At 40.8% G+C, this 25,236-nt stretch overlaps 1 protein-coding gene across 13 annotated transcripts in view; it reads left to right on the plus strand.

Moving 5' to 3' along the window:
• LAMA2 (laminin subunit alpha 2) overlaps positions 1 to 25,236 on the plus strand; it is a 4,753,606-nt gene that overhangs the window by 3,395,737 nt on the left and 1,332,633 nt on the right. For 10 of the 13 annotated variants that reach the window (XM_044064325.1, XM_044064371.1, XM_044064344.1 and 7 more), the window contains one exon: positions 3,718 to 3,911. In XM_044064325.1, coding sequence (XP_043920260.1) covers positions 3,718 to 3,911 — 194 coding nt within the window. The remainder of the gene's footprint in view (positions 1 to 3,717; positions 3,912 to 25,236) is intronic. The other 3 variants (XM_044064381.1, XM_044064412.1, XM_044064426.1) reach the window with 1 other exon arrangement.

A 25,236-nucleotide genomic window follows, 5' to 3' on the forward strand; every position in this document is an offset into this window, starting at 1 on the left:
GAAAATGGATAGTACAGATCGCCATCATGGTGAGTACATTATTATTGTTTACTGTTTGTTGCATAGACCCACGGTGGTGGTGCTGCAGTAGCTATGTCACCTCACAGTAAGACGCTGTCCGTTTCGATTCTCAGCTAGAGTGTCTTCTGCATGGAGACATGTGAATGGGTGTACCTTCATTGAAGGTTGTGCATCAGGGCTGGTAACTCAGCACGTAAAAATCAACTACCAATAATTAGCGGACTGGAGTTCCGCTGTGGTGACCTCTAACCAGGAAAAGCCGAAAGACACAACAACTGTTTGCTGCATAGCTATCCATCTGTCCATCCATCCATCCATCCATCCATCCATCCATCCCTATCAAGTTACAACTGATGCCTACAGCGACCACCATGAATAATTGTCACTGTCTTCAGAGTTAATAGGCAAGTAAGGAATGGAAGCTAATTGCCAGGCCTTTCGTTCATATCATGCACAGACACACACACACACACACACACACACACACACACACACACACACACACACACTCACACACACACACACACACACACACACACACACACACACACACACACACACACACACACACACACACACACACACATCTACTACTGCAGACCCTTGAGATGTGTGATGAAATAGAAGCACCCAGAGAAGATCCTCAGACCCATTACAGATGGACTTACTGCACATCAGCAAGTCATATTGCATCATAAATACTCAGTTTAGTGATCTAAACCTCTTCTGCAGTATCAACAGAAGAGTTTGGAGGGACAGGTGTATTTCACATCAGGATACTGCTGCTGTTGAACAGACTGCCAATCACATAAAAAAGTCAGTCCCTTTCCATTTTCAAACCCAACTTAAATATATTGATGGATGAAAATGTACCTCAGGACTGTCCCCTTTACTACTAATGGACAGATGCTCCTAAATACTTTATCCCATGTGTGGGTCTTTTCAAATTATTTATGGCATGATCCCATTTATTAGGGATAATATTTAATTAGCTACTACGGGATGGGCGTGGACAATCTATAGCAAAATGAGATAGGTTATTTTGAGCAAAAAAAAAAGGAAACTGGCCAAGTTTAAAATGTCTGGCAAAGGCAGCTAGCCTAGTACTTAACCTAAGAGCCTATTGACCTATAAGATGCACACAAGCACACTGTGGTCATGTTGACTATGCACAGGAGGCACCCTTTCCAAGAACTGAACTGGAGAACCTTTGATGTGTAGCAGTAATGCTGGTAACTGTATATATACATGGCCATAAATCCTTCCACCTTGTATTTTATTTTATTTGTTCATTTAACATGGCATTTTTAGTCAGTGGCATAGATGTATTATAAAACATTCTGGTAACTTTGCAATCAAAATTTGTATTTGTTTCATTTATTTTATTCAGTGTTTATCTAACTCAAATATAGTAATTGTGACTGATTGGTATTTTTATATTACATGATTCTAACTATAGATTATATATATATATATATATATATATATATATATATATATATATATATAATTGCTGACTTGAATGTTATTTTTTTTTTGGTGTTGATCTAGTTGATCTAGAGCATTTCTCCCTGGGCCTCTGCTGAAAATTGGCTTCATTCCAAGTCGGACTTTCTCGGTTAACAAATGTTAAATAAATAAATAAATATTTCACATCAGAACAGATGTCCAACAATGCAATGACAGCATTGCAATCCCTTTGTAAAATCACAGCCCCCTGCAATCTATAAATGTCAAAAAATATATTTACATAGTGTGATGTAAAATTCCTACTCACATGTGGGTGTACTGTGTGTCCAAATCCACTGAAATACATACTCACAACACAAGGTCACTACAGGCTTGGAAAGGTTAAAAAAAAGAAAAAAAAGCCTGACAAATCTATGACCTGCAACAATCTCGCCCACAAAAAAAAATAAAAAAAATTGAGGATGCAGTGATTTGAGTACCATTGAGGAATGTTTATGTATCATATTGATGTATACATTGGAAAATAATGAGTACCAGTGATGTGTATGTTTAGATATGTTATTAATAATTACATGGGAAGAATGGTATCAGGGAAGTGTGTTTAGATATTATACTGATATACCCATGGGAAGAGCACTGAGTACCAGTGAAGTGTGCAGAGGTCTCATATTGATATATACATGGGAAAACACTATCAGAGCAGTGTGTTTAGATAACATATTATTCACAAGGAAAGAATGTTGTCAGTACAACGTGTTTAGATAATATGTTGTTATTCACATGGGAAGAGCACTTTCAATGCAGCGTGTGCAGATAACATATTACTCACATGGGAAGAATTCTATCAGTGCAGCATGTGTAGATAGCATTCTTCCCATGTGAATAATACATTATCTGTGCAGTGTGTTTAGATAACATATTATTCACATGGGAAGAACACTGTCAGTACAATATGTTTTTCAATAATATATTATTCACATGGGAAGAACACCACCAATGTAATGTTTTTAGATAACATATTATTATTCACATGGGAAGAATGCTAGCAGTGCAGTGTTTTTAGATAAAATGTTATTATTCACATGGGAAGGTTATCAGTGCAGTGTGGTCAGATAACATATTATTATTCACACTGAAAGAAAACTATGAGTGCAGTATGTTTAGATAACATTATTAATAAGCACACAAGAAGAACACTGAGTATCAGTAAGTTGTGTTTATATATCATATTTATTTATTTTACATTTGTTAACCGGGAGAGTCCGACTGGATACATGTCCATTTTCAGCGGAGGCCCGGGGAGAAAAGCTCCAGGTACATAACAGACATATGAACATTGTTAATGCAAAAAAGGAAGATAGTTGAGTTCTAAATACAATATAAAGATACATCACATCTTGGGAAAAAAATAACAGTAGCATATAAAAAAAAACATAGGTCAGTTACAAAGGCGAGGAGCCTTGTTAAAAAGCGGTTAAGGATAGTGAGGTAAGAGAAGGGTAAATGATAGTGGTTAATCAGGTTTGGAACAGGGACATTGCCAGAGAGTATTGAGATGGGGTTTAAGCTTTTTTTTGAATTGTAGGAGTGAAGGTTCTGAGGTGAGCATGGTCGGTAGGGAGTTCCACATTTTACCTACAAAGTTTGAGAATAGAGAATCCCCAGCAGAATTATTGGCTTTGGTAGTTTGAGCTAAGATCTTATTGGAGGAGCGTAAAGATTGCAGGTTAATATAGGGGTGAATGATGTTTTTCAGAGCTGGTGTTTTCTCTGGGTGATACAGTATCTGGTGAGCCGTTTTGAGTTGTATATGTATATGTAGAATAAACACTGAATACCTGTGACGTGTGCTTGGATGTCAAATAAATATATACATGGAAAGATCACTGAGTATCAATGAGTTTATTTTATATGTTATATTGCAATACACATTGGAAGAAAACTAATGGTGAGTACCACTGAGCATCAGTGAAATATGTTTAGATATTCTATTGATATAAGTATGGGAAGACACTGAGTATCTGTGAAATATTTTAAAATATCATATTGCTGTACATGTAGAAGAAACAAGTATCAGTGAAGTATGTTTACTTATCATATTACTGTATACATATGGGAAGAACTTTGATTAGTTGCAAACAATTATTTACATTTTTAAGTCATTACATGATAGTAAATGAATACTTTAGTTATTTGCTTTCTTTGCTTACCCTTCTCTTTATTTAGGTGTGCAGCAGGATTTTATGGTTCTCCTACAATCCCTGGACGTTCTTGTCAAGAATGTGAGTGTGATTTTTATGGGGCACTCCCTGCACCATGTGACACAGTGACAGGACAGTGCCAGTGTATACCAGGAGCCACTGGTCCACGCTGTGATGGATGCATGCATCGGCATGTGCGTGATGGCATGAACTGCATTTGTATGTATACTAATATTTCTAATTATCTTTTTGTGTTTTTTTTTTCTTGTTTTTTATTCTTGTTTCAGTTAACCTTGTTTTGTTATTTCCAAATAAACATTTTTTTCTGTTTCAGCATCTCATGTATTATATGTCTTTACTGTGAAACACAGTAAAATATAAAAAAGATGCATGTCACTTCTGAATAACAGCAAATTGTAAAGAAACCACACAATAAGTACAAGAGTAAGTAAAAAGATACACTTTCTATAAGTACATTGAAGTTTAAAGGATTTACTGCAACAATTTACTTGTAAACACAACACATTTTTGGAGTGTAATGGAGAGGCAGGGTTTTGACAAGGCGGAGTGGGACAGAATGATGTTGCTATGAAGGAGGAGTTAATGGAAGAGAAGAGCACTGATTTTGTTGCAGAAGTCTATTGACAAGTGAAAAGAGAAAATAGTTTGAAAAATAAATGGCAGCCAGACAGGACTTGGTAGGGATTGGCGGGAGATGCTTAAAATGTACTTTTCCAATACTGCCTTATATTGTCTTTATCCTGGCTGCAAGCTGGCAGTTTTCAAGCAGCATTTGCAGAGTGATTGGTAAAGAGCTTTCTTAAAGCAACGTTCTATGATGTGAAATATTGATGCATTTTATTCTGAGGGACCTTCCAGTTATGCAGAGGATGCAGGCACAAAGAAAAACTTAAATAAGATTGTGGTTAGTTTTTTGTTCAGAAAATATCTACTTCAGTACTTCAGAGTATGTAAGAAAAAATGTTAAAATTATTTGCTGTTGAGTAATCTAATTACATATTTTTGTGGGGAAAGCTTTGGTAGAAAATGTTTTTTTATAGAAATCACAATTTTATTTATTTTTTAATTATTCTTTCACTCATTTGGTGGCAACAGCTGTGTCCATCTAAATGGATTTTTTAAGTTCAACTGAAGGAATTTATAAAATATGTAAAAAAAACAGTTTTGCAGAATATAGAATATAACCATATGATGCTTTCTATTTTTGAATATTAGATACATATTTGATAATAATCTCTGATGTTGAACATCAAATACAGTACTGTTTAGGGAGTTATGTAATTGCCGGATTTTTTTCATTTTTATGGTTGACCATGCTGTTCTCGGCATGCTTTCCCAAAATCAGTGCCTATTAAGTTGGCCATTGATCACATATTGTTTTTTAAACTGTGGTCATTGAATGAGTGAATACATTTGAAAGGATGCTAAATACAATGGGGGACATGTCCTTTTTCTCAATATGAACCTCTTGTTGTGAAGTGACAATGCTGTCATACCACTGTGCCCCCTATATAGATATATATATATATATATATATATATATATATATATATATTTATTTATATATGTGTATATATATATATATATATATATATATATATATATATATATATATATATATATATTTATATATATATATATATATATATATATATATATATATATATATATATATATATGGTTCTAGGTTATAACATCGACAGCACATAACATTGACAACGACATCACCGACACCACATCATCGACAGTTCACAAACACGACACAGTACACACTCAACACATCATCACAACAACCAATAAACAAAACAAATTCCCTGACCAAAAACCACACACACAACACAAGCACACCTAAATCCTAACAAACAAACACTAAACCTTACATACACAACTATCCACAACCCTAACCGAAACCCTAACCCTAAGGTCCGTCACTATCGCACACTAACCTAACCCAGCCTAACCCTAACTCACTTAACCCCCTAACCCAAAAAAATTCACTACTGCACCCTTACCTAACCCGCGCCCTAACCCTAACTCACTTAACCTGCCCCTAACCCAAAAACATTCACTACTGCACCCTTACCTAACCAGCGCCCTAACCCTAACTCACTTAACCCACCCCTACCCCTACAGACCGTCAACATCGCACACTTACCTTACTCGCACCCTAACGTCCGTCACTACCGCATACTTACACATCCTTTCCCCATGTCGCTGTTCTCCGCGTCGGTGTTTTCATTCATCCGTCAATCCTCTGGCGTCTGTGATTTCGCTGTCGGTCTTGTCATCTGTCGATGTTGTAACCCAGACCCATATATATATATATATATATTTATATATATATATATATATATATATATATATATATATATGTATATTTATATATATATATATATATATATATATATATATATATATATATATATTTATATATTTATATATATATGTATATATATATATATTTATATATGTAGATATATATATATATATGTAGATATATAGATACATAGATATAAATACGTACACACACACACACACACACACACACACACACACACACACACACACACACACACAGTGGATATAAAAAGTTTACACACTCCTGTTAAAATGTCAGGGTTTTGTGATATAAAAAAAATCAGACCACAATAAATCATTTCAAAACTTTTCCCACCTTTAATGTGACCTATAACCTGTACAATTCAATTGAAAAACAAACAAATCTGTTAGGGGAAAAAATATAAAAAATAAAAAATGTACAATAAGCCGGTTGCATAACTGTGCACACCCTTAAACTAATACTTTGTTGAAGCACCTTCTGATTTAATTACTGCATTCAGTCTTCTGTGTGTGAGATGAAGTCAAATATCTTCTCAATGTCTACAGCTCCTGTTGATAAACCCTGATTCATGCTTCTGTGACTATGATTGTTTTGACTAATGTAAAGATGTTATGGACTGCCATGAACCTTTCTTAATTTTATAAAAGTCCCACTATGTTAGCATGCATTTATTTATTTATTGCATGCTTGTTTATTAATAGGATTTAGAAACTGATGGCATTGAACCATTTTCAGCCATGACATGGACAATAAAGACAAAGACTTAAGTTTATGAATAAGATTTAGTGATAGCAGAAAGGAACACAGAATTAAATCTATACTGTATATTATGTGGTATCTTGTGAGGTCAGGAAAGAGATATATATTTATTTGCGATATACGTGTAATTAAATGTAAGTGCAACTTAAGATTAAAAAAATAGTTGTAATCCTAAGGTGAGCTATGACGGGTACCTAATTTTTGTTTAGTATTTGCAGAGTTTGCATATAACATGTCAGTTAACTATAATAAACTGATTTAACCATGGTATTCAAACCTCAGGTAGTAAAGTGGAATGATATGCAAGCAAGGCTGGACTCATGCTGCAGACAGAAATCTGAAGTGAGGTAAGGAGCAAAGAAGGTATGTCTTAGATCAAAGCAGCTCAGAATATGAGAGGTGTAATTTAGTCTGCAAAAGTGGTAATTTGTTTGTATATGATTTATAGAAGTGATGTCCAATAGTTTAGTAGAGAGGGAGTCCCAAGTTGATAGTCCCAGTAAGAAAAAAATCCTTTAACTTTTCTTTATTGAAAATATATGATGCTCAAGATTTTATTTATTTGACATTTGTTAACCAGGTTAGTCCAGCTGGGCTAGAAGCCCATTTTCACTGGACACCTGAGGAGAAAAGCTCCAACAGAGACACTTTACAATACAAATGATTACAAGCACATATAGAGAATTATTATACCTAAGTTCCAGAGATACAGAGAATCATAATGCATAAGTTCAGGAAATACAGAAGTATAGTATAATAACTTTTTTTGTATGATAAAAAAATAACTTTTTTTTATTACATAGACAGTGTAATTCAGTTGGATTTTTCAAGAAAGTGAGACAGATTTCAAAGATTTCACAGAGAAAGGAGGAGTTTGAAGATGTACAATAGTATGTACATATGTATATGTGATATAGCAGTATAGCCTAAAGGTTTATTCTCAGAGAGGGACTAAAGTTAAGGGGGGAAAAATTATGAGATATTGTAGATGGAAGTTCAGTGGAGAAGGAGTGAAAAAGTATATAGTAGTGTAGTGGATTAGGTAGGAGCCTGACAGGGACAAGTCTGAGTGTTAAGTAGGTGAAGTTTTAGCACCTTATTGAAGTTTTTGGGGTAAGGAATAGATCTTATGTGGATGGGGAGTTTGTTCCAGGCTTGGGCTATGGTGAATTTGTAGAGTAATTTACCAATGATTTTGTTGGGTTGGTAGATATCCAGGAGTAATTGGTTGGAGGTACAGAGGGTACATGTAGGGGTGTAAAAGGATACCAGAGAGGAGAGGGATGGGCAGGCAGATGGTTTGTATACTATACCATGTGTGATTTGTAACTGTGAAAGTAGGAGTTGTTGATGAAATTTTTGGCATTTGAGAGCATTAAGTGCAAGGCAGTGGTGAGAGTTGTGATGAGAGTTGGTGACAAATCTAGCTATCTTGTGGTAGGTTTGCTGGAGTTTGGACATGGTTGTAGCATGTATGTTAGTGAGGATTGGGGTGGCATAGAGGAGGGAGGGGAGGAGAAGAGCCTGAGGCAGGGAGAGCCTGCATTTGGAGTTAGAAATGTTCTATTACAGTATAGAAGATCTAGTTTTTGGTGTGTTTTTTAATACTTTGTAGGATATGTAAGTTACATTTGAGCTCATCATCTATGATGGCACCTAGGAGCTTAGTGTGAGGTTCAGGTTCTATGACGGTCATATTGAAAATGTGATGACAAAGACTGATTTATGCTGTGAGAGAGAACGAGGAAGAAAAAGCAGGAGTTTAGTTTTTTGGGGGTTTAAGATGAGTTGGTTATCAGACAGCCATTTTCAGTGGATAGCAAGGCATCTTGTCTCTGTGTTTGGAGATCTGAGATGTTGTTGGAGATGGAGATGAGAGCTGAATCGACAGCCTATTGTATTAGGGAGGATAGTTTGCAAGATGTGTGAAGTTCATTTGTGAAGATGTTAAACAGCAGGGGGCCCAGAATAGAGCCTTGGGGTACAGCAGATGTGATGGGAAGAGAGGGGGAGCAGTAAGAGAGACATCTGACAGACTGTTGCCATTGGATAGGTAACTAGTGAACCACTGAAGTGAGGAAGGGGAGAGATTGAGGTTAGCAAGTTTAGGTAGAAGAATAGGGTGAGAGACAGTGTCAAAGGCTTTTTAGAGGTCAAGGAAAAGACAGAATATGAGTTGGTTATCTCTGGCCTCTGCTACTTTATGGGTAAACGATAGGAGGGTGGTAGGTGTGCTATGGTATGGTCAAAAGCCATGTTGACTGGGTGTGGGAAGGTTTTCCAGAAGGAGAAAATTTAGTAGCTGAGTATGAATGCATTTTTCAAGTATTTTAGATAGTGGGGAAATAATGGCTATGGGTCAGTAGAATTCCCCCCTTTATGCAGAGGGATTGTGAAGAAGGATTTCTAAATGTCAGGGACTGTAGCTTATTGAATGGATTTATTGATTAGAAGGGATACTGGGAAGGCTATGGATTCAGCAGCTAGTTTGAGGAACAGAGGTGGGAGGATACCAGAGGAGGGAGAGCAGGGTTTGAGTTTGAGCAGAAGTGATTTGATGTAAATGGTAGAAACAGGTTGAAAGAAAAAGTGTTTTTTGTTGACAGGGTTGGAGGGGGTAGAAGGTGTGTTAGTGTTGTGGCTAGTATGTGTGAGTCTTTGGACAGTATCAATGAAGTGATTGTTGGGAAGGGTAGCAGTTTCAGTGGAGTGTTATTTGGGAAAGAGGATGGAGTAGTAGGGCAACCAGGGTGAAGACTTTCATTATGGGTAGTCTAGAATTTACATGGATTAGATTTACAGTTTAGTTGGGGAGAGTTGTAGTAAGATTTTTTTTATCATTGTTTATTTGTTTTTTTTTTTTTTTTGACAAGGTTCCTGAGGTCCCAGTAGGTTTGGAACAGGGTGGTGCCTTGGAAGTGGTCCAGGCTTTCCAATCACTATCTCTTCTGTGCATGAGTGAGCTGGTCTCTTTAGACACCCAGGGGGCATAATTAGCTTTAATTCTAATTCTTCTGGAGGGAATTATGGAGTTCAGAGTTTCTAGGAAAATGTGATTAAATTTTAGGACTGCTTCATATAGAGGGAGTTGCTTAAGAAAGGACCAATTGACGCTAGATAGTACGGAGATAAATATGTTGGCATTAAAGTTAGATAGTTTACGGCAGTCTCTGTAGGAGTTTGTTTTGGTTAATTGAGTAGTGTGCCTTTGGATGGAGGTGGGAAGATGATCACTTAAGGTATCAGGTAAGGTATAGGAGTTGTGGTAGATGTTAGGGGAGACTGTGAGGATCCAGACAATAATAGATTTGGAAGAAAAGATTTTGTGCAAGCGGGTGGGGGATGATATTAATTGGTGGAATCTATGTAGGTTAATACACATTTGTGGAGAGTCACTTGTTAGTTTAGTCCAATCAATGTTGACATCTCCAAGTATGAGGGTTTCATAAGGTATATTTTGGGAAAACCAAGAAAGGATATGTTCAAGAACTGGAATATTATTGCCTGGGGGTATATATATATATATATATATATATATATATATATATATATATATATATATATATATATATATATAAATATAAATATATATATATATATATATATATATATATATATATATATTATATTATATACATACATACATATATATATATATATATATATATAGAGAGAGAGAGAGAGAGAGAGAAGCAATGGCAAATTTCTTGTGAGAGTTTAGATGGCAGTTAAGGATAATTAGTTCAGCTAGGTGGAAGTTGGGAATACAGATGGTAATTGGCATCAGGTTAAGATTTTCTGAGTAGAGGATGCCAGTGCCACCCCCCTTTTTTTGGAGATCTGTCAGAGTGGTAAATATTTTAGCCAGGTGGAAGTATTTCAGTGTTTGTAATATGGGGTTTTAGCCAGGTTTCACATAAGGCTAGAATGTGAGGGGAGGTATGTGCTATCCATATGAAGCTCAGAGATTTTATTAACAAGGCTTTGAATATTTAGAGAAAGGATAGTTGAGTGTTTAGGAGGTGTTGTGAGAAGATTGGTGGGTTGGAGAAGGAGTGGTGTAAGAGGAGGACTGGGAGTAGTAGAAATGTTGAGGTGTAAGTGGTTAGTGGAAGGGGCAAGAGGGCTGGGGTTGGGGTGGATGTCCCCAGAGAGGAGTAAGCTATTAATGTAGGGGTTAAGAGGAGTTGGTAGAGTGTGTACATAGAAGGATTTTGATTTAAGTTTGCAGGAGAAGTGATTCAGCTGAAGTAATATATATTTATAAAGGTAGATCTTATGGAAACTGAAGAGCGAAGGGGAAATTATAAAGGAGTGATATTTAGTGGTAGTTGTTGGGCTAGACAAAGTGGAAGAATGTATGAAAGGGGGAGCGGTTACTGTGGTAAGAGGAAGAGAGTGAGAGAATTGTTAGAATTGGAATAGAAATGTATATGAGTTGCATTGTCTGAATTGTAGGGAATAGTTGTTGTATTAGGGTACAGGAGGACAGGTAAAGAGGAAGTGAACTTATGATTAGCATGGGGAGATTAGCAGATAGGAAGTGGTGTATGAGTGATTGTGTACAAAAGAAGGGGACGGACTGGAGAGGATAAAAGCAATTGAAGTGGGCGTGGGTGGAAATGAGGGTAATGTTGAGGAGGGAGTGAGCCTGAGTGCAGCGAGGGTGAATGGAGCGGGGTTACACCCAGAGAGACTGTAGACTCACCAACCAAGAAAAAAACAATCTAAAAGCAGTATGAATAGCAATAATGTTAGCAAAGAGAGACGGGAGGAGAAAGGAAAATAGGCTGGAGGGATTCCAGGAAATGGTGGTATCAGCAGCAGAGTAAGGGAACTGGTGAAGGGCAGATGGAAGAGAATAGGGAAGGAAGGTTAAACTAGTACAGAGAAACAGAGGTGTACAAGGGGTGAGTAGCAGGATGGGAGCTGTGGAGAGAATCTTACTGGAGAAGGTAAAGGTCTGAGGAGGTAAAGTGGGTATAGCAAAAAAGGGGTAATGGTGAATGTTAAGTTGTCTATCTCGCCTTCATTCTTGCTGGATGGGTTCGGAGCCGACCTCGGCTCCGACTCGGCCACTCTAAAAGCTCGAGAGTTGGATCCACCGGCTCGAGGCTCCCCTTATATCCCACAATGCTAGGCGGTATTACCTCAGATTTCGTTTGCCGCTACAGCTATCGAGGTGTGTTGCTTTTACCGGCTCCAGGTTAGTGTACCAAATAGGTTTAAAAACTTAGTAAACCCCTTTTAAATTAGTTTTTTGGTTAGTATCCCCTTATTTTAAAGGTTTCTATTCCCTTTCCTGTGTTTTTCTCCCACTCCTTACCACAAGAACTTATCTGTTCTTCCCTTAGGCCTTCGGGCCCTCCTATCCCTCAGAGTGTGTGTTTTTCTGTAGGGACTTAAGATTTCTAAACTACTATCTTTAAATCAGTTTAAGTTAGTTTAAATTAGTTTAAATTACCTTTACTTACTCTGCAGTGTAATCGGTGTGTTTGTGTTGAGTGTGATTGCGCTTGTTTTGTGTCATGTCTAAGGATCTGAAGGTCTCAGGCTTCAAGAAGTGTGACTCGTGCTGTCAGAAAATGTCTCTGACAGACGGTCACACTTCTTGTGTGTACTGCCTGGGACCTTTACACCTGCAGGACTCTTGTGCTGTATGCCATGGCTTCAGCCCTAGAGTCCTGCAGGAAAGAAAGAACAAGCTTATTGTACGGGGCTTGTTAAAGCCTGAGGGTCCCCCGACTGCATCTTCGGGCAAACCCTCTAAGGCTTCTAGGTCTTCGGCTCCAGTTACTGAGTCGGCACCTAAGACTTCTAAGTCTACTCCTGCATCGGCTCCGGCTGGAGCCGATGAGACTCTAACTTCCACTTCGGTGGTTCCCTCGGCTCCAGCCGGAGCCGAGGTTTTGGAAATTGCTAAGTCGGCTCCGATCAGGCTTTCGGAGCTGACCTCTAGGAAGAGGTCAAGGTCACCGTCCCTCGGCTCCGTTCATTCGGCTCCAGCTTCTCCCCTGCTGTCTGAACGGAGCCATAGATCGCACTCCTCTAGGTCTTCGAGGCTTTTGGACCATGACCTTCAGAGGGTAGTGAGTCGACTTCTTAAGTCCGAGGCACTGGCCCAGATGCTTCAGAGCCCGACTCATCAGTCGATGCTCAACCCTATTTCTCACAATATTCCTCCTCCGACTCCTTTGAGCTCGGAGCCGGGGCATTTCGGACCCGAGACTGTGATACCATCGGAGCCGATACAATTGTCTTCGGCTCCGTCGTCGGCTCCAATTTCTTCCTTAGAAGAATCTTGGTGCCGGACTTCCCTCGTCGGCTCCGAGGGGGTGAGTGGCATCGGACCCTTGTCTGACCCCGCTCTCCCTCTCGGTGCTTCGGCGCTGGTGAGTTCAGCTCCGACATCGGCCACGGAGCCATCGCTGTCGGTGCCGAGGGAGGTTTTCAGCTTTTCGGAGCGGGGACCTCTGGCTCTGCCTGACAGAGGTGCGTTCGAGGTCATGCGGAGTGTGTTGGAACCTGGTTCAACTCCACAGTCAGCTCCGTCCACCCCTCCCTCTTCGGTGCCTCAGGTTATGTCTACTCACTCCCTCATCCCAGACCGCAGAGAGCCAGCTCCTCAAGAATCCCCTGTGGGGATCTCATCCTCTTCGAGGCCTCTCCTGAATTGGCAGGGGAGCCCCTAGGAAGAGAAAGTGTAAGAGGAAGCACATAGACTCACCTGAGTCTGTCACCTCTGACACAGATTTAGAGGATTCGAGGGTTCCCCGTTCCCCTTCTGAAGATGTCTCCTTTGCAGACATTCTAGAGATCCTGAAACAGAGGGGAAATTGGCCAACCCTTAACCCTTCGGAGGATGAATCTGTGTATCTTGAGGCGTTTGGCTCTCGCCCTTCCACCTCCTGGGTGTCTCCCCCCTTTGACCCCCTCATGCAGGTGGTAGCTAAAAAGGCTTGGACGGCTCCTGACTCTGTGGACCCTACCCCCAGGAGACCTTCAAAGTTTATCACAGCACCAGCAGATAAGCAATTTCTGACTAAGGGAGTTTCTGTGGATGCTATGGTGGTAGCTGCTGCAACTAAGAAGGAGCTAGCTGACCCTTCGGTGCCTGTCCATCCTCCTAACAAGGAATCTAGGTCTATGGACAGGTACGGGAAGCGGATGTTTTCGTCAGCGACCTTTGCTATGCGTTCACTGAACTACCTCTGTCATTTCACTCGTCTTCAAAGAGACCTGATCAAGGAAGCGAGTGAGATGTTAAAGGATCCTACAGCTGCGGGTTTTCAGGATAAGATGAACACTCAGCTGGCTACCCTAAATTCTATAGCTAACTCCTCCATGTGCCTCCTTTCATATGCGGCTGATGGAGCGAGCAGAGCCGCAGGGACAGGTGTGGCCTTACGCCGGCATGCCTGGATGCGGCTGTGCAATTTTGCGGACCCCTTTAAAACGTCTTTCACTAATTCCCTGTTTGATGGATCGCCTCTTTTTGGTCCTCAAGTGAAAGAAACCTTGACAAGGTGCGAGACAGATGGCAAAACTCTTTCTGCCGTCGGAGTCCATTTTTCTACTCATTCTAGACCTTACCCCAAAGGCCAGAAAAGTGTAAAGATGTGGTTCCACAAACAATCTCAAGGAACTTTGCCTGATGCACAGAGTCGGTTCCCCTCTAGAGGCAGAGGGGGGAACAATAATGGTAGACGTCGCCCTAGAGGCAGGGGGGGTCCGCAGAACCAGGGCAATCGAGAAACCTTTTCCGATACGCCCTTCCAGCATCCCTGAGGTGTTGCCTGACTGTACACCTTTGGAGGCAGTCGGGGGAAGATTATCACTGTACCCAGAAGCCTGGCGATCCCTAACTCAAGACAAGTGGGTACAGTCCATCATTTCCGAAGGCTATTCCATTCTGTTCTTTCGCATTCCAAACCAATCCAAAAAATCCCTTCCAGATGTTCCACCTGCTCAAAGGGATCTAGCAGCATTGGAAATTTCAAAGCTGCTTGCAAAAAGAGCCATTCAGCCAGTGCCAGCAGACCAGCAAGGATCCGGAATCTACTCCAGGTTCTTTTTGGTTCCAAAGAAAACAGGGGACTGGAGACCAATTTTGGATCTCAGTATCTTGAACAAGTCTGTCAAGAAAACAAGATTTCAGATGGTCACGCTACAATCCATCCTACCCCTACTGGGAAAGGAAAACTGGATGTGCTCTATAGACCTTCAGGATGCGTACTATCATATAAAAATGAACAGACGCTCCAGGAGATTCCTCCGCTTCAGGCTGGGAACCAGTCACTTTCAATTCAGAGCCCTGCCCTTTGGACTCACCACTGCCCCCGGGTGTTTACCAAATGCATGGCAGTGGTAGCTTCTCATCTGAGACGTCAAGGATTCCAGGTGTTTCCATACTTAGACGACTGGCTCCTCACAGCTCCTACCAAGCATCTTCTTCTGATTGCCAGAGACTACACCTTCGCATTTTCAAAAGTTAGGTATCTCAATAAATTGCGAAAAGTCTGTTTTGTCACCTTGTCGTGTTATTACCTTCATAGGCGCAAATCTAGATACAGTCAACATGTCTGCAAGACTTACAGACCAAAGAATAGCAGACATACACAAACTGGTCTCCCTTCTATTCCACAGCAACAGAGTCAAAGTCAGATTGGTTCTAAAAGTACTGGGGATTATGGCGGCTGCTATCCCTCTACTTCTTTTAGCCAGATTTCACATGAGAATCCTTCAATGGATGCTCTTCACACAGTGGTCGTACCAGCAACTTCCGATGTCCCACACCATTGTGATTACGCAAGCATGCAGGAATCATCTTCTTTGGTGGATTTCTTCCCCCCAGCTCTTCCTAGGAAGACCCTTTGTCCTTCCCCCTCCAGTTGCTACTCTGACAACGGACGCCTCCCTGATCGGGTGGGGGGGGCATTATCAGGGCAGAACAGTCCAGGGCATATGGCAACCAATCGAACGCCACTTGCATATAAATGTTCTAGAGATGAGAGCAGTGCTTTTAGCGTTGCAAGCCCTTCAAGACTCTCTTCCCTTGGGAACGATAGCAATTCAGACGGACAACATGTCTGTAGTGTGGTATATCAACAAACAAGGCGGAACCAAGTCCTACCCCCTATGTCGAGAAGCACTCAGACTGTGGCAATGGGCGATTTCTTCTCAGCATTTTCTGGTAGCAACGCACATTCCCGGGAAGTCCAATCTTATCGCGGACAAGTTGAGCAGAGCTATCCTCATGCCTCACGAGTGGTCTCTGAAAGATTCTATCTAGGAGAAAGTTTTTCTCAAGTGGGGTCAGCCTTGCTGCGACCTTTTTGCTACTCCCCAAAACAGCAAGTGCAAAGATTATTTCACCCTCTTCCCCTTACCAGGCCAGCCCAGCAGAGACGCTCTAGTCCAAGTTTGGCCCCGGGGACTTCTGTATGCATTCCCTCCCTTCCCACTAATCTCTCAAGTGATACAGAAAGGTATCGCTCAGAAGGCCTCATTGATCCTCATTGCTCCTTACTGGCCTCGACAGGTTTGGTTCCCCTTTCTACATCAATTTCTGTTGGAGCAACCCTGGCATCTGGACCTAGTTCCAGATCTTTTGATCCATCAGTCGGGTCAGTTTCATCGCTCCCTCCCATCTTTGAACCTCACTGCTTGGTTCCTCCAGTTCCAACCTTAGCCAGGCTTCCTCAAATATCTCACACTGTTCGAGATATTTTGATAGCTTCCCATAAATCTTCCACTCGAAAGATTTATCTTAATAAGTGGAAACGTTTTGCCTATTGGGCTCAAGGAAGGGACTTAGATCCTTTCACTGCTCCCATCCAAATAGTTCTTGATTTTCTAGCTGAACTCTTTCACGCAGGTTCATCTCCTTCTACTCTCAAAGTCCAATTGGCAGCTATATCTAATTTTCATGTGGGCATTTCAGATTCTGCCATCATGTCTCACAAGCTTTGCAAAGCTTTTTGAAGGGAGTTTTGCTTCTCAGACCTCCTATAAGACATCCTCCTCCTTGTTGCGACCTTAATTTAGTCCTTACATCTTTGATTCTTCCCCTTTCGAACCTGCAGCTTCCTGTTCATTGAAATTGCTATCCTGGAAGACTCTCTTTCTGGTAGCCATTACTTCAGCTAGAAGGGTCTCAGAACTTCATGCACTCAACAGTCGACCACCGTATCTATTGTTTCATAAAGACAGGGTGGCCTTACGAACCAATCCATCTTTTTTACCTAAAGTAGCCTCTGCGTCTAACCTAAATCAAAGCATTGACCTCCCTGTGTTTTTTCCTAACTTTTCTAACAGGTCTGAACAAAAATTGCATTAGCTAGATGTTCATCGTCAGTTAAGGTATTATTTGGATAGGACCAAACAGATCAGAAAAACTGACCAGTTGTTTGTCTCTTATGCAGAAGGCAGAAAGGGACTTTCAGTTTCGAAGGTATCACTCTCCAGATGGCTAACATCTCTGATTTCCTTTGTTTATGAAATTAGACACCAAAAGCTGCCTAACAAACCTAAGGCCCACTCCACCAGAGCTTTGGCTACTTCTATAGCCTTCCAAGACAGGCTGCCTATTGACACCATTTGTGCAGCGGCTACTTGGGATACTCCTCACACTTTCATTTCTCATTATAAGTTGGATTTAGCTTCTAGACATAGAGCTAACTTTGGTTCTACTGTTCTCAAGAGTCTGTTCCGATAGGCCACCCGGCACAAGGTGCTAGGGACGCGGTCCCATCCAGCAAGAATGAAGGCGAGATAGACAACTTAACATATAGAAGTTATGTTCTTACCATAACGTTCCATGTTAGTTGTCTTCTTCTTGCCTTCTTTCTTGCGTCCCACCCTCCTTCCCCCTAGCCTGGACAGACCTAGAGGAGTTTGATCGTGACCTCTCTTTCTACCACCTCTATTGCTATAGGTATATGCTCTGCTGTGCATATATTCCTTGATCAGGCTTCAGGTCACCTTCTTCCCTTCCTTTTTATAGAGGTGGGTTCTCCCATTTCCAGTAGTTCTGGTTTTTATTATTGGCTGGGCCTAGCTTACAAACGAGATCTGAGGTAATACCGCCTAGCATTGTGGGATATAAGGGGAGCCTCGAGCCGGTGGATCCAACTCTCGAGCTTTTAGAGTGGCCGAGTCGGAGCCGAGGTCGGCTCCGAACCCATCCAGCAAGAAAGAAGGCGAGAAGAAGACAACTAACATGGAACGTTATGGTAAGAACATAACTTCTATTTTGCAAACTGCAGCCAGCGATGGGAGAGCAGTACTGAGTTTAAATTAATAACCAGCTAGAGAGACTTAGAAAAGGACATAATTAAGCTAATTAATATATGTGAGAAGGCTCAGCTGGGAAGACTATATATCAGGTAGGTCCAGGCAGGTAGGTCTGTGTGCTTGAAAGGTGTAGTTACTGTTGACCTGAAAAAGAGAAACAGAGAAGAGGGATTAGGAATTACTGGGAGACAATACGTAGTACCATAAAGCTGGAAAGAGAGGTTGAGTATATAGAGGGGGTCAGTGAGTATGTGAGGGTGAGTGAGAGAAGGAAAACGTGTTTGCAAGTAAGAGCTCTGTGGGAGAGGAAACTGATATATGGAATTGTACAGGAGGGCGTCTGAAAGTAGGAGAGAAAGTGAGTGTGTGCAAGTTAGGTTGCGAGGGAGGTATGGAGATAAAGTGTGCCGAGAGTATTGGAGACTACAAATGTTAAGGATAAACTATACAGTGATAGTGCAATAAAAGGAGCATCAGATAATTCAAAAACAGCAGTAACAATTCTCAGGTATACTATAAACGTCTATCTAGCTGTAGGCAAGACTATGCAGATAAATAGAATCAGTTCAGTGCAATAAGAACTAGTAGCACATTTTAGTAACAGTTTTGCAAATACAGTATTCTAAGCAGCTAAAACAACAAATATCTAGCTGTAGGCGGAGTTATGCTGATAAATAGCAAAATCAGTTCAGGTGCAATAAAAACCAGTAGCACGTTAAAGTCAGAATTTTACAAACATAGTATAATAAACATCTATAAAAAACAAAGTAATTCGGTGTGGTAAAACGCTTAGGTATCTGTACTCAGATATAACATAGCTGCGATAGCATATAAAATATGCAGGACAGTATCAGTAACTCTAAAATATGATGGTGACTTAACTATGCCGTTACCAGCATGTAGCCCAACTACTAAGCTGTTCAATCAATGAACAAGTGTTTTAAAAAGCTATATGTTCAGGTTAGCAGCTTGACTTACACATACAAAACGTTCAAATAGATCTGCGGGTGTTTATGTTTATGTGTTGAAGAAGACTTGTTGCGCCTACTACTATTGAAACTGTCTGGCTATCCTTCTTCCACATTGCCCTAATTTCTGCCTGCATATCCTGGTATTTTATGACTTTGTGTCTCTCCATACATAAAACACTGTAGTCACTAGGTACAGCAGTTTCAATGATCAATGCTAATTTTGTCTTCTTTTCATGGGCTACTATATCTAGTTTTCTCACATCTAGTTTTTGAACTGTTGGCAATGGTTGATCCATGTGATATATAATGTTTGCACAATCCACAATGCAACAGTCTTGCCACATAATTATGGCTTTCAGTATACTGTCCTTCTACCATTAGTGTATCCCAACCAGCAACAAGATGTGTGACTGCTTCCAATCCTGTTTTACAAAACCTACTTTTGTCTGTTTCTTCCACATGTTCAATGGACTTTGTAAATCTATGTGTACATAGTCCACTATATTGGCCGGCCAATATTTAATACAGTTAGGATAATGTGGTGGTAATGTAGCTGAGACGCAACCAGGATATATCTGCAAGTTACGTCTTATCTGGTTTGCAGCTGATTAGCTCTTATAGAGTGCAAGTTTAGACACTTGAAAAAGTAATGACATGGAATGGAGGATGCTGATAGAAGACTTTGAAACAGGTTTGGGTGGGATAATGGCTAGCCAGTAACCACAGGTCAGGAAAATGCTAAGCCTAGCCATATTATTGTAAGCATTTGTTATCCAGACAAAGTCACTAAGGAGACAGGTAAGTATTTTCAGGAGTAACAAAAGACTGCTTTCTGGTTAAGCAACTGGTTCAGAGTCAAGAGTTTACTTGTAGAGCTTGAAGGAATCAATCTGAGTAGTAAATTAAGAAATTTGTAGCTTTTATGCAATTTTTATATTACAGTTCAATTACTTGGATTGTGCAACCCAGCTATGCACTACTATTGTTTTTTTAATTTTCCCCAATTGTGACTCTGGAGTTTGTATATGTAAGTTAGGGCAGCCCCTACTTGGTAGATGGATGGAAACTTGCCCCAATATTTTTTTTCTGTTTTTATGGGTTTTTCAATTTATATTTTTTAATTCTGAAAAATCAGTAAAATGGAACTCATCTGTGAGTCTCTCTACTAAGCATGGGTAAACTATATGGCCTTAACTATTTCAGCTACACCACCAAGATAAACCTATAGGAGTGGTCCCAATTTATAAAAACAAAGTGCAATAAGTACAATGAAACAAATTCACACATATTAAAATACCAACAGAATACTTATATACATTGAGCCATATATGATATTTTAAAATACTTAAACAGAAGCATGATCAGTTGCAGTGCATCCAAACAGTTGTGCAGTATTATAAAACATGAAAGGGGTACAAGCTTGAATAATTAGCGATAGAAATGATACACATCACAAGTACTCTGGCAAGGCAGAGTGTTTAAGAACTTGTGGAGAAAGTATGGTGGTACAGAACAGAAGTGAAAAGTAGGGCTGTCAGATGGGCAGAGTTGGATAAGGTGTGGGGGATGGTGCAGAACCATGTGCAGCAGCAGCAAACTGATGGCATAAGTCAAATGAGTTAGAGAAGTCAGACCATTTATTTTATTGTTGAAAATATGAATATATATATATATATATATATATATATATATATGTACATATATATATATATATATATATATATATATATATATATATATATATATATATATATATATATATATAAGAAGCCCATGATGCTGTTGACCTTCATTTAATGTAAGTTTTATCATCACCTATTGAAGGTGTCTTGTTAAATACCACTGTCTTTCTAGTTGCCCGCCTCTTATGTTAATCTGACCATATATCTCATTTCTCTCTACTTTCACTGGCTTATGTGAGTAATCACAAAATCATCATTTTTGAAATCCCACCCCTTCAATTATTTAAATTTATTGGCCATCCTACAGTATTTCATAGTACCAAATTACAAAAGTGACCACCCCTTTCAATCCATCTTGCTGTTTTAAAAATAGTAACTCTCCACTAAATCTTAACTTTTTAAATAGGTAAAACTCAAGTTACCTACTTTCACATCTAACTTCTCTAGTGCACACTGCAGAATGCATTCTTTTCAATCTTACCTTTAAGCATCCCTGTGACTAGCACTTTCTCTAATACCTGCTGGAAAGCACTAGGAAGCCTTAAACTCATACAAACACTGAACTCTCCTTGTTAATAAGGAGAAATTAATAGTAGGCACTAAACAGCCTTTAATTGCAAAGTACCTTGCTAAGGAAACAGCTCCTGTACTTTACAAAGAAAAAAAAAAGCCCCAAACCAGGCATGTCCAAGGGTCAGCTTCCGGTGATTTCTCCTGTCCACCTGGTGAATCTGGGCATACTGGGGCAATGCAGCAATTGCCTCATGTACACAGACAACCCTCTCCTCCTACCACCCAACACTACAACCTGTGAGAGATGCACTTACATAGCCAAAATGGAAGCAAAGCTCTCTCCACCCAAGATTGTGCTAAATAGTCAAGAGGAGAAGGTTAACACCCACACTACACCTCAAGCAACACATAGCCCTTCTAAACGCGCACCACCAACACCCACATATAGCAACACTAAATCCACATATGCAGAGGCCCTTAACTGTAACCTGCCCAAGCAACAAAGACCTCTGAAGCTGAAACGCAAACAAACACCAATCACAACCAGTGTGTCACATAGTTCACAACACCAGTGTGCCACCCAGCAACAGCCCCTAAGGCAAGACAATGTACCTAACACTTTAGTCATAGGTGACTCTATAGTCCGGCACACTGATGTCCCTCTCACCAGGTTGAATATGGAGAAAATTACAGTCAGCTGCCTGTCGGGTGCCAGGATCCGCCACATAACGCATGCACTCAAGTCACTCCACAACAAGTACAAATATGACTCTGTCATTGTCCATGTTGGAGTGAATGACTTGAGACGTACCTCCCTGGACTACATGAAAAGAGACATGGAAGAGCTCTCGGATCATGTGGCCCAGGCAGGTATGACCCTAGCCCTGAGTAGCATCCTGCCTCAGCCCAGAATGATACCACAATATAAGGATAAAATGATTGACTTCAACAATTGGCTAAGCTTATGGTGTCATTCAAAGGGGATCCAGTATCTGTCTGCCTGGGATGACATGATTGACAGACCACGATGCTTTGCCAGAGATGGTCTGCACCTGTTGCCCCTGGGATTCAGGTTACTGGCTAAGGCTCTTGCCACCCTATAGTGCCTTTTTAGGCAAACTTCAAAGGACAAAACCACCACCATAACAGGTACAAGCATGCAAAATCTGAAGGTAATGCTACTCAATGCTAGAAGTCTAAACCTCAAAATGCACTCTCTCGAGGCACTCCTAAAAATGGAGAACATCGATATCTGTGCAGTAACTGAGACCTGGTTCAAGGCTCCAGAGAGCACCCCTGCAATACCAGGCTACAACTCTTACCACACTTTTCGGCCACCAAACCAGGACGAAACACTAAAGGTGGAGGAGTGTCAATATTCACCAAGGATATTCACACCACCAGGCTAGTTGGCCAACACAATGTGTCTGAAATTCTCCAAGTGCAACTAACACTAGGTAAGACTGCAATCCAAATTGTAGCTTGCTACAGATCCCCCACCATACCCCAAGATTCCCACTACACCTTTTTAAACATACTGGAAAATATTAAGATAGAACCAAACACCCTAATACTGGGTGATTTTAACTACCCTGCCATTAACTGGGAAAACTACTCATGTCCCGACACCTTTGCGCAACGGTTCTTGGAATTCATAAATTCCAACGCCCTAGATCAACTAATCCATAGTCCCACCAGGGGCTCCAATATCCTAGACCTGGTCATTACCAACATGGCAAATCAATGCTCCATACCTATGGTCACCCCCTCGTTAGTCAGGTCTGACCATAAGCTAATCACCCTTAACATCCACATCCCACCCCCCACCCCCAGTAAAGAAACCACCATAAAAAACTTCTCCAAAGCCAACTTCATGCTACTCAAGTCAGAAGTGACAAACTTCATGACACCCATGCAGACGGGAACTGAAAGTGCAACTGCTGAATCCTACACTAAGGCACTGTACGAGCACATCCACTCATGCATGAATCGTGCCATCCCAAATAGAACCAAAATGCTCTCATGCAAAAAGGAAGCCAATCTGGTGGTCCCCTGCCATAAACAAACTTTACAACAAAAGGAAGAAACTTTTGCAGAAAAGAGGAAAATCCCAGGATACAAAAAACTCCCTTACTAGCCTCAGTAAGAAACTGAGATGCCTCATAAAATCCTCCAAAGCTAGTTATGAAAATAAAATTGCCAAAGATTCCAAAGACAACCACAAAGCATTCTATAACTATGTCAAGAATCTAAATGGCAATGCTCAGATCTGCTCTGAGCTAAAACAGAATGGCAATAAATATACTGATCCAAAGGATATTGCCAATATCAAGGCAGATCGATTCAGTGCCAACTTCACCCCCCTTTCACCCCCTAAATGGCCCATCTCAATACCGGAAGATTGCTAAATTCCAGTAATAATGGCCACACAGGTACAAAACGCACTCTCTAAAGCCAAGAATACAGCATCCATGGGACCAGATGACATCCCGGGCTGTGTACTACATGAACTACAATATGAACTGGCACCTCACCTAAGTGTCATGTTTAATCATAGCCTCACCTCAGGTTTCATGCCCACTGAGTGGCGCAGAGCTACAGTTATCCCAATCCACAAGGGAGGATCCACCTTGGATCCCGGAAACTACCGTCCCATCAGTCTGACAAGCCTTATCTGCAAGGCCATGGAGCGTATTATCATGGAACTTATAAACAAAGACATTGGCAACCTTCAAACACTGGACCCCACCCAGTTTGGGTTTGTGAAGGGCCGATCTTGTCTCCTGAACCTGATTGACTTCTTTGAATCAGTCTCCAGAGCCATGGCCAAGGGTAAGGTGGTCCACACAGCCTATCTAGACCTTGCCAAGGCCTTTGACACCATCCCCCACTCTGGAATCATAGATAAACTTACTAAGTTGGGTATTAATCCCTATGTCACCCAATGGGTTGCTAAATGGCTTACTGATAGAACCCACACTATAAAAGTAGCCGACTCCAAATCCAGCTCCAGACAAGTGACAAGTGGAGTACCTCAGGGTTCAGTCCTGGGACCGCTCTTGTTTGGCATCTACTTCTCTGAAGTACAGGTCAACACTAAGGGACTCTGGCTAACAAAGTTTGCAGATGACTGCAAACTGGGAGCCATTATTGAATCCCCAAATGATGTGGATACTCTACAAAAGGGCCTTACAGAAACAGATGCTTGGTGCCAGAGCTATGGGCTCAGGCTCAATGCCAAGAAATGTATAGTTATCCCCTTTGGGAAAAAAACATGTACCCATGAATTACCACATAGGTGGCAGTACACTAAACACTGAAAGTGTGATAAGAGACTTAGGGATACAGGTGGACAGTGGTCTCACCTTCGATATCCACATCACCACAATAGTCAGGAAATCCTTCTATGTGGCACACCTCATCACTAAGGGCTTTTCATCCAGAAAAAAGGAGGTCATTGTCCCACTGTACTCAACCCTCATTAGGCCCATTATAGAATACAATGCCCCATTTGGTATGTACTCCTCAAGACATCTGCAACAACTGGAAAGGCTGCAGAAATATCTCACTAAAAGAATCACAGGCCTAAAGCAGATGCCCTATGCTGACTGTCTAAAAAACTCCAGCTATACTCTTGTTGCATACCATCTACTCAGAGGTGATCGCTGCTTAACATACAAGGCCATGTCAAACCTAGAGCTGTTGCACATGCTGCACTTAAAGAAATCCCAATCCCTCAGATCCACATGCTCCAGGGATCTAAACCTTATCATCACAATGAACAAAACATGCTGGAGTGATAGGTTCCTGACCCAGAGACTCCCCAGACTCTGGAATAGACTGCCTGTACATGTCAAGCAGAGTGCATCTTTGGCCCTTTTCAGAAGGAACCTTGACGATTGGATGGAAGATAGGAAATTCACCCTGGGGTTCACGTCAGTTGTCATGTCATGTCAGCTAGA

Source organism: Protopterus annectens, chromosome 1.part0 (assembly GCF_019279795.1).
Source record: "Protopterus annectens isolate FY-2018-M chromosome 1.part0, PAN1.0, whole genome shotgun sequence".
In the NCBI taxonomy this organism is placed as follows: Eukaryota; Metazoa; Chordata; order Ceratodontiformes; family Protopteridae; genus Protopterus; species Protopterus annectens.